Source organism: Gekko japonicus, unplaced genomic scaffold (assembly GCF_001447785.1).
Source record: "Gekko japonicus isolate JY-2015 unplaced genomic scaffold, Gekko_japonicus_V1.1 scaffold414, whole genome shotgun sequence".
Classification (NCBI taxonomy): domain Eukaryota; kingdom Metazoa; phylum Chordata; class Lepidosauria; order Squamata; family Gekkonidae; genus Gekko; species Gekko japonicus.
Window position 1 is genome coordinate 987,609 of NW_015162491.1, and position 10,985 is coordinate 998,593.

Below are 10,985 nucleotides of genomic sequence, written 5' to 3' on the forward strand. Positions count from 1 at the left end.
TTCTTCATTAATAGTCTGACCAGGCTGGGAGTCCTATCTTAGCCCATTCTTTAGTTCAACAGAACAAATTCAGTATTCTGTAACTACTAAATTCAAAGAAGTGAACTAGGAAGGAGCTGTAGCTCAGTTGGCATGCAAAAAGTTTATGTTCAACTTCTGGCATCTCCAGTTAAAGGATCTCAGTGTTGTGTATGCGGACCGCCACTAGGGGTCCGCAGCAAGACAGGAGCTTGGCTCCCCTGGACAATGGGAACATAGGATCCTAGTTCCCCCCAGCTCCAACCAATGGCCACTTTGGCGGGAGATTCAAACCCTCCAATGGACTAGGGCTGTGCTGGGTGGGTGTGTAGCGGCAAGACAGGAGCTTGGCTCCCCTGGACAATGGGAACATAGGATCCTAGTTCCCCCCAGCTCCAACCAATGGCCACTTTGGCGGGAGATTCAAACCCTCCAATGGACTAGGGCTGTGCTGGGTGGGTGTGTATATAGTTGGCCTTGCAGGGCCATTTTAGTTAGTCTTGTGTTAAGTACAATAAACGTGTGCAAGAGCATGTCATCGTCCGAGTCATCCATGCGGCGAACCCAGTACTTTTCACTCAGGAACCCATGTTAGAAAAGACCTTTCTCTGTCTGAGGCACGGACCACCTCTTCCAGTCAGAATAGACAATTCTGAGCTAGGCAGACCAATAGTCTGATTTAGTCACGGACACTTGCAGACGGTCAGTCTATAAAAATTAAAAATGATATGCAAAGATATGCAAAATATATACATATCGTGAAATTCTGCTTTGTTCTTAATGCAGAATTCTGGTTCTTACTCTGTTTTGGTTTTAGTACACCACAGTGCTGCACTAGTTAACATGCCTTCACATGCCCAGGTATCTACAAAACTTAACAAGGGTATCGAAGGGTATCTAAAAACACTGTACCTAGCAGCCCCAACTCTATCTTCAACGTGTTGTTTATCATATTTTACAAACAAACAAAAAACACCCTTGGCCAAGGGAGCAGAAGGAGACAGAGAAAATCCTGCCCAATGAAGGATGGTACATCTTGACACAGCAAACAAATGAAACCCTTCCTCAAAGCCTAATATTTCTATGAAACCTTAAGGACATTTTTTAGATTGCAGGCTCCTCAGAGCAGGAGACCTGTCTTACTCCATTCTGTAAAACACCCTGCATGATTACAGTGCTATACAATAAACATAATAGTAAAGCACAACTGCATCTGCTTTGAGCACAGCTCAGTTTTGATCTAGTGTCTTAAATGTCGGCTGAAATTTGGTCATCAATAATTAAAGCTCAGCTAGAGGTCTACCATCTTAAAGGGCAAAAAGAGGAGAAACAGCTCAAGAATGCCCAAATTCGGTTTTCGTGTGATCAAAAGAGCAGCAGCAGAGAAGATGAAGAGGGACCAAAGGGGCTGTTGTGCCACATAGACCCTTTTTACAGCTGGTCCTTCCCCTCCAAGCTACACTTCAATTATAGCCTGACATTTGCCAGAGGCATATATCTTCTCTGTACATTAACTGCTGGACTCTCAGTTGGTCACTTACACAATACGCATAATTAAATGTGGATCTTTTATTATGATTTGGGATTAGGGAATGTAGTTTTTTGGCATGTATCTCCAATGTACAGCATGCTGTGATCAGTGTGGTACTGCTCAGGAGAACACCCAACCAGTTCTGCCTAGATTGACAGAAGCTTGGGGCCCAGCTTAGTGTCTGCTCTCAGCATAGAAGATTCATCAAAAGCATCCTTAAGAGCAGCTCAAGGCATAGAAGACCAAACTCTCCGGTAGATACAGGGGTGTGCCGTACAAGGATAGACTTTGTAACTGTAATTTTGGGGAACCTGATTCTATCACCCATATTCTCTTTCGCTGTCCTAAATATTTTGCTATGCGCAATGTTTTGATTCGCCCGCTTCTCCCTGTGCAGAGAGATTTTCTGGATAGGGATTTAAATTTCTTTTTAGCAGAAAAGAGTCCAGCAATAACACTATCTGTCACTGAATTTTTGACTTATGTATGGAAGTCAAGAGTAGTACTTTGTGAATCTCGTAAATAATGGGAATATTGGTTGACGTTGTTTTAGTACTATCCCTTAAATTTTGCCTTTGTTCTGGTTATCTGTGTCATGCCAATAAAGGTTTTCTGTTCAGAAGACCAAACAAACGGAAATCAGATAGTGAAGGACATGGAAATTTGATAAAAGAGCAGCTCAAGGCATAGAAGACCAAACAAAGGGGAATCAGATAGTGAAGGACATGGAGATTTGATAGATTTCTTTATCCTTTTGCCCCCACTTCTGCTACAGAGGTTGTTATCATTACAACCCTACAGAAACATCAATCAATCAGAAATAAAACTGAAGGAACCAAATAAGTACAATGCAGCTTTTTTCTTCTGCACCATTTCCCAGAAGACATGGCTTCAGTTTCCAGATGCTTCCTGTGTAACACTGAGCCTTACTTCTCCCATCTGTAGAAGCGGGATATCTGCACTGCCTCACCTCTCAGGTGCAAGAACAATTCCTCCCTATTCATATGGCAGCACTTCCCAAATTGCTGCAATGTGTTAGGAGAAATAAATTAATTGCAGTGTAAAGTCTCTTGTGAGCTCCAAGTACCCACTCAGAGTGGACACTGCTGGCTTCTCCATGTCCAGATACCAGGTCTATCCCCATGGGTATCAATGAATGGTAGACCTGGTGTGTGAACTTGGGGACCAGGCAGGCCCATAGCTACAGTGGGGCGTCTCAGGGCCTGGCCCCCCAACTTACTGCCAAGCCCCCCCCCCAACTTCCCAACCAGCCCAGGCCCCGTGACTTCCAATTTTTTATTTTATTTGTGGTGCTCCCTTGGGGGGGGGGGGTGCAGGGTGCCCCCCGACTTATTTAAAGGGCCCCCGAATTTTAAAATCCTGGCTACGGGCCTGGAACCTGGTCTACCATTACTGTATCTATTGGTGAAGGAGGCCAGCCCACCCAATGCCTGCAAGAGGCCTAGGGTGGTCACAACCTCCCTCCAGTTACTGCCAGACTGGTGCCTGAGGCATGCTCTTTCTCTCTCCCCCTCCTCCCTTGCTGCTCCTGCTGCCTTTGTTTTATGTGAGGAAGTGTGGGAGCCCACAGTTAGCTGGCTGCTGCCATGGGGCTCCAGTTGGCTCGCCCCCCCTTCCCCACCAGCCAGTAAGACCAGAGCCCGTTCGCGGGGAGGGCGGGGTATAAATGCAATAAAATAAATAAATAAATACTTTACATGAAGCAATCTTGAAATTCTGGCATATACATTTTGTGAATTCCGAAATTTTGGAAGTATGTTCTTTCACTTAATGTTGGCAATATCCAAAATAAGAGAGGAAATTTTGTTCATAATGTTGGGTATCTCCTAGTTTACATTCCTAGACTGAACAGCCTATACTGGTCCTGCAAGAATTCATAGCACAAATGCACCTCTTGCATGCATCAATGAACCCCTGTGAAAACCAAATAATACAGTCTCGTCTTTACCCAGGTAAAATCTCTTCAGCTTCTAGGATCTCTATTTCCCCAAGGGCTCACTTTTTCTTTTTTGTTTTTCATGTGCTTAAGGAGTGTGTGAGTTTATATGCCATTTATTTATTTAAAATAGTTGTACCCTGTCTCTTCATATCTCTGAGGCGGCTTGCACCAATAAGAATTCTTGAAGCAATAAAAACTATAAAAGGATAAAAACATCACCAAAATTGAGAAAAATGCAATAAAACAGCATTGAATATAAACTTAGAGCTAGTCAGATTGGCAGGATGTAGTCCCTGAAACATGTACCCATTGGTAGTATAGTCTTTTTTATGTCACAGTAATAAGAATTATGCAAACACTCTAGACTGGTAGCTATATCTGCACTTACAGGTGCTCGATGCACTAGCCAATATGCCTTTTCCTGACAATCCATAGCATACCGGTCCGCCTTCTTTCGTTCTTTTCCTGTCCTGCAAAACCAGAAACATGGTTGCATTTCAACAAATCACAGCACAGGGCAACTTCCCATCCATGGGACTATTTGCACATCTCTGACCCCAGTTCCTACAAGCCAGCAAAACACTTGCCAAGAATTTCATTTTTAATGCTCATGATCAACATTTATTTATTATTTCTTTCACTCAATTTGCTAGGCCACCCTTCCCTGTGATAGGGCTCAGGGAGGCTTACATCAAAAGCTAATACAATATATGAGAAAAATTAGAACAACATTAAAATATATTAAAAACAATTAGTCAAAAAACAATACTATGTCCAAGATGATGGATAATTTCACTATTTCAGGTTTTACCATCCTTGGACACAATTGGACACCATTTCTTTGTTCTCATGCACACATTAGGTTACCAACCTCATGGTGGAGCCTGGATTTTGCCTGAAATTACAGTGTCTCTAGACTACTGAGATGCCCATGGAGGGAAGGCAGGTTCAGCTCTCTAGCCAGGTCCTCTGCCACAAAGGAGCATTGTACCTCTATCAATCAACCCTTATGTGAGTCTATACAACCAACCTTTCAATGTACAAACAGCAGAAGCAGTGCAGTGAAGTGCCTAAAGAGCAATAGCTCTGGAAGATGGAAAAAAACAAACCAAATCCCACCATAGTAGGGACAGGAAGGCACACAAGCCATGATCACTGGCCAATCTGATCAATGGGGTGAAGGGGGCCTCTTTCCCAGTTTGTAATATGGTAATGTTAGGCTTGAGTGGGAGTGGGAACAAAACCCATTCACTGAATAACACCCTTCTCCCTGGGAAAGGCTTCAGTCAACTTAGCTGCCATTTACCCAAACCTGACACAGGTAACAGGAAAGATAGGTCCTATCTCAGGCCCAACACTATTTTTAAAATGCTTGAATTTGTATTTTGGATAAAATGAAGTTGCTGTTTGTTACTTGGCCAAGAAGCCAGGATGACGTAGTGGTTGAAGTATCAGACCAAGTTCTATCAGACTCAAGTTTGAATTCCCACTCTGCCAAGTTTGTTGGATGACCCTGGGCCAGTCACTCTAAACTTAACTATCTCACAGAGTTGTGGTAGTGGGGATGATGAAATGGCAGAGCCCAAGTAATAGCTGATTACTGTTTTATTTAAGATTGTATTTTTCTATTGTGTTTTTATTAATGTAAATAAATATATTAAGTAAGATGAGTTTGATAGGACTGCTATTATCTTCTAATAAAAGTGGTAATGTCTCCATATGATAGATATTTTGGAGCAAAGGAAAAATTAAAAGATTTCTAGGCTCAGAAAAATGATTGCATTCAAAGGTCACATGATACAGGGTGTCTACACTACCTGCACCTCAGTCACATACTCTATCAGAGTATGGTAATCTCTAGATGGTAGGGCATTAAGGCGCACCAACATAAAGACACATCTATAGTGAGGAACGGTCCCGTAATTGGGAAGCTCACCAGGTGGAAGAATACCAACAAACTGAGTAGAACAAACACGTCATGCTCTACAGATTGTTCTGTTATAATCACACTTAATCTGAATCATTCTTATAGCTTCCTGTCGGTTAACTGAGTAAAGGGAATCCAAGGAAAGACTGAGGAATTGTAGTCACTGTTTGACAAGTTTATCCCTGTGGGAAACGTAAGAGTCATCTCTGACTAAACTGAGGTATCCCTCTTGGATGTCAGAATGTATAATTTTAACTTTAAGAGAAGAAGCCTTCATCCAGGCCAGAGCTTAAAGAGACGGCTGTCCCAGTTCATCTCAGACGGCTACCCCCACTACACAATTCAGAATTCTGCAGATGGAATGTAGGAATTTAAGAAGAATTGAATCAAAGGACTCCCCTATTTTGTAAATCCAGATACCAGCCCCATATAAACTTTGTGTAGCCATCTTGGCATTAGGCTTGCCAAGTCCCCCCGGGGGGCGGGGAAACCCCCGCCCCAGAGGCCCGTTCCCTGCCGCCAGCGGATCGGGCCTCAGGGGGAACCCCACCCCGACGTGCACGTCACTCGGAAGTGACACGACCACGCTGGGCACGCTGAGGGCGGGGCCACGGTCATCCGAGGGAAAACTCTATGGTTTTCCCTCGGATGGTCGTGGCCCCGCCCCCAGCGTGGTGGTGTCACTTCCGAGTGATGTTGATGCGTGCACTCCAGCCGCCAGCCGGGAGTCCCCCGCTGCAGCGAAATTCGGACTTGGCAACCCTACTTGGTGTTAAACAGTTTGATAGAGGCTAGGATATACTGAGCCTCTCATGAATAAAAGAAACAACAGATGATATTTGATGCCGCTCCGGCCAATCTTTTAACATGAGAACCTTGCATTGACCAAGTTAATCTCTGGTCAAACCAGACCCCTGAGTATTTAAAATGGGGGAATTTTCCCCTTGTGGTGTACATGAGATTCCCCCCCAAAAAACAATGATCTTGAATGTTTGATAGTTAACTATAAATGAGGTGAGTTTTGAAAGTGGCATTTCCCAGCTCATATGCTTGGCCATTACACTACATTCAAGGTGGTCAACTTCCAACTGGGAAATTCCTGATGATTTAGCGGTAGACCATGGGAAAGGTGGGGTTTGGGGAAGTGAGGGAACTCAGCATGGTACAATGCCATTGAGTCTACCCTTCAAAACAGTCATTTTATCCAGCAGAAGAGATCTCTGTAGTCTGAAGATCAGTCCGAATTCCAGGAGCTCTCCAGACCCCACCCCGAGGCTGGCAACCCTAACTACCTCAGCTCACAAAAGTCCCACTGAGAGTGTCCAGGTGTGGCAACCCTGCACCCACAACTGCCGAGGCTAGCTGAGTTGGAGGACCAGTCAGCACTGAGCCCCTCAGAGGCTAGGGAGGTAGAATCCCCCACTAGCTGCTGTGGGTCTCCTAGAGGCTAGTGAATCTGGCCCACAGCAACAACAGCAGGCAGGTAGGACACCTGGGAAGGCAAGCCAGCCTGCAGTCCCACCATGAGGCCTTGCCATCACTGGCATGCAGAAGGTGGGCCAGTACAACTGGGTCAAGACCAGGAGCAGCCAGACTGGCTAGGATGTTGATGGGGAAGGACTATGGGCCAATCAGGCTGGCAGAGCCGGCCTAGGAGGAAACAGGGCCGGGGGGGAAAGGAGGAGGAGACTCAGGAGGGAAACCCACTGGGAAAGGAGTGCACACCCCTGCAGAGGCTCACCCTAGCTCAGGAGGTATTGGAAGCACCTGCATCCGACCAGCATTTAATAAGCAGGCCAGGATCACATCAGGGAGGAAGAGCCAGACCTCTCCTGCGTAACCAAGGGAGAGGAGGCCAGCTAGAGAGAGAGTGTCCTGAGGTATGGTCAACCTCCTTCCTCTTTGGACCCTGAGACTACCATATGCTCAAGGCCAATGGCAACAAAAAGTGCTTCTGGAGGGCAAGGCAGTCCCAGCCCAGCAGAGGCAGAATTGGACAGGGAGAAACTGCAAGAACACTTTGAAAATGGATTTCAAAATCATGAAGCCTAATAATCAGAGGAAGGTGGAATTGCATTTGCAGATAGCTAATTTATGCCTTTTGAGCAGTCTGTGCAAACTATCACCCATTTGGTTATTTGTACACAGATCTGTAAGTCAGTTTAATTATGCTTCCATGTAAGAGCCAAGATAGATATAATGGGTCAGCTCAAGAAATCACCTTTGTAAAAGTGGGGAGGGGTTAAAATGAGAACCAGTGACTTGCTTACTCCTCTCCCCAACACCCAAGCAACGCAAAGAGAAACAAACAAACAAAAAAAACACCCAAGCAACGCAAAGAGAAACAAAAAAACCCCCCATACATTCAGAAATGTCTCACCTATATTGTTCCTTGGCCTGCATAATAACAAAGTCCCACTTGTGGTTGATTTTTTTGTTCAGCATGTTATATTGTTCCTGGAAAAAGCAACAGCAAGCAAGACACCAGTGAAGGCAGCAGGTTTCCGTTACTGTCAAGGTACAGAATGTGATAAAATGCCCCAGTATACAATTCTGTGTTAAGCATAGATCAGATTCGCAAGATAAGGTATTAACATAAACCACAATGGTCATGAATTTGAAACTGTATGTTATCTGAAGCGCAGCTGCTGCTAAACGTGGTAGCTGTGTGTTGAGTTTCTCTTCTCTAAACTGTAGTCCAACTTACTTTGCACCCTGATGTCATTACACTATATGCAGACAAGAGGCCTGAAACATCATCTTCTGTCCTCCCACCTCAATGTTTTTGTCCCATTGTTAAACAATCTGATATTTTATGCAACTTTTTAATATATATACATCACTGTATGTTTCTATAAGACCACAAGAAGAGTTCCCATTTGGGATCAGACCAAGGGTACATCTAAAACGAGGATTCTGTTTTCAACTGTGGCTGGCTGACTGCCTTTGGAAAGTTCAAAAACAAGGAATGAGGTCAACTATCGTTTTGTCCCCCCTCACTATCAGCTATATGCATGAAGCATCTATCATAAATAGCTATTGCTTGACCTACCCTACATGAAATTGTTTATCTATCTAGTACTGCTCATACAGCTATCATCTTAGGCAGAAATTAGAACCAAAAAAATGCTTTGAGGGAGAAGTGGAAGGAGACCATGTAGGTGCATGCAGCCTCCCCCTGCTTCTCCCCAAAAGGGCCTTGGGAGGAAGTTGGGGGGCTGGGCCCTGGGAGGCCCTCAATGTAGCTACGGGCCTGTTTTATACCTATACCTGATTTGGAACTGGATTCATGGTATTGGTTGTCCAGCACTAGCAACATACATAGACAACAGTTTGCCTGAATTAGTAGAATAGCTTGTTACCTTTTCATATTCTTCTAGGAGTCCTTTCCTTTTAATATTTTTCTTGGCTAGGTAAATTGCTGGGAAAGAAAAAAAAATACACTGTTTGCGTATGCCAAAAAACAAGCTTGTATAATTAATTAGATGATCCCTTTGGCAGAAGAGGCCAGCATGACATTTTCCTATAGAGAGACCCTGCTGTGGGCACACCTAGATTTTTCAGGGTGAGAGGTATACAGGAAGGGGGAAATAGTTTGGTTTTTTATTTGGGTTGAGGGGGTGAATATTTTGCTCCATTCTTATTCCTTACCTATATCTATGGAATGAACTAAGAATATGCTCTTGTTAAAACTGTTTTGTTGACACTCGTGTCTCAGCAACACACCCCCATGGCAGCAAGTACAGAGAAAGGTGAGGCTGGTGAAAGCTGAAATATCTCTGACGGTCTGATCCACAAACCAAATAAAGCCAACACTCTTGGACGTGGGCCCACTTAGTCCCAACATTTCTTAAGATAATGTATAACTTACTTTCTTTTTAAGGCTCAGTATGAGGGAACAACACTCATAAAAATGTTGGCAGAGTTTAAATATGCAAAGCAAGTGGAGCACTGGCTGTTTAAAGAAAAATAAGTAGGTTTATTAAAGAAGAACAAACTTTTATAGAACATTGAGGAGAGACGGAACTTTAACTGTCTAGCCTAACTGCTGTGAGAGGAACAACAACAAGGAAGCTCTGCAGGAGCAGGAAGTCTCCAGAAGAGCCAATCAGGAGGCAGCAAGGCCATAATTTGAAATTGTGGGCAGTCCCTAATCTAGCTATGCTAACTACCAGTCCTTCAGCTGTCCCCCTGTAGGGCGATCTTCAGATCTTCTTCATAAGGCTGCACTACAGACCTTCCATATTCCAACAAAGAATAAGCAATATAAGGTCCGATTCACCCTTACACTTAGGGTGACACTGACCCAAACAGCATAAAACAGACTTCAGACCAGTAACTCACAATTTAAAAGCTAGTAAGATAAAACCTTTAATTAAACTACCACATGTCTCACTGTATAGAAGAAGTGGACCTAGTTCTCTGTGATTCAAAAGGACTGCTTAGGAACACTTAAGACCTTGTGCACACAGCAGAAAAAGTAACGTTACCAAGGTGTTTATATGACAGCTTCCTGCATGCTTCCAAATAGAAGCTCTTGGTGCCAGAACCAATGTTTGAACCAGGCACCACTGCATGTCACCTTGCAGATCACAGTCTCTAGAGTCTGGGGATGTATGATCCAAAGCTGGGGGGCGGTACAGGTAACCCCAGTTTAACTGCATATCTCCTGGGGGCACCCCGCTTTGGAGCAGTTAGCTCAAACCTAGGCTTTGGACTAGGAAACAGCATAGGTCCCCTTGTTGGGTAGAGTCCGCTCCCTTCAAATCGATCCTACAAATGCCTCATGTCTGCCCTGGCATTCACATTCTTTGGGAAACACATGTTTAGGAACCATTTGTTCACTAGTACAATCAGGGCCAAACTACACATGTGAGATATGGGATCAACCCCACCCCCATTTAATAGTAAAAATAAGTATGTGCAGGTGTGCAATTTCAGTAAGGAGCATGGCACTGGGTTGAAGGGGGGGGGGTTACCCCTTCCATCCCACACCATTTTCCTGATAAATAGTACATCCCCTCCAGAGCTGCTTTACTTACGGTAAAGAAAAGAAGAAATGTTCCATTTGGGAATCTGTGGGGGCTTTTTCTAGGGCAGGGGGGGTAGGCTGCAGGCGCTCTGGGCACGAGGGCAGGGGCTATTTCTGGGGCAGGGGGTGGGTCGCAGGCACTCTGGGCACAACGGCAGGGCTTTTTCTGGGGCGGGGAGGTAGGCTGTGGGCGCTCCAGGCGCTGCGGCGGGAGCTTTTTCTGGGGCAGGGGCATAGGCCGCAAGCGTGCTGGGTGCTGCGGTGGGGCCTTTTTCTGGTGCATGGGGGTAGGCAGTGGATGCTCCGACCGCCGCGGTGGGGCCTTTTTCTGGGGCAGGGAGGGTAGGCTGTGGGCACTCCAGGTGCCACGGCGGTGCTTTTTCTGAGGTGGGGGGTAGGCCATGGGTGCTGGCTTCTTCTCGGCAGTCTCTGTGAGGGCAGATCTGCTCATTTCCACCCTCCCCATAGCCAGTAACCCAAAACAGTACAGTGGCACCTTTACTACTGTTTTATTTAT

At 45.0% G+C, this 10,985-nt stretch overlaps 1 protein-coding gene across 1 annotated transcript in view; it reads right to left on the reverse strand.

The window, feature by feature from the left end:
• Nucleotides 1-10,985, reverse strand: part of RGS9 (regulator of G-protein signaling 9) — an 87,778-nt gene that overhangs the window by 56,057 nt on the left and 20,736 nt on the right. Inside the window, exons 6-8 of the mRNA XM_015406006.1 lie at nucleotides 8,799-8,857; nucleotides 7,817-7,893; nucleotides 3,898-3,979 (exon numbers count right to left, since the gene is read on the reverse strand). Coding sequence (XP_015261492.1) covers nucleotides 3,898-3,979; nucleotides 7,817-7,893; nucleotides 8,799-8,857 — 218 coding nt within the window. The remainder of the gene's footprint in view (nucleotides 1-3,897; nucleotides 3,980-7,816; nucleotides 7,894-8,798; nucleotides 8,858-10,985) is intronic.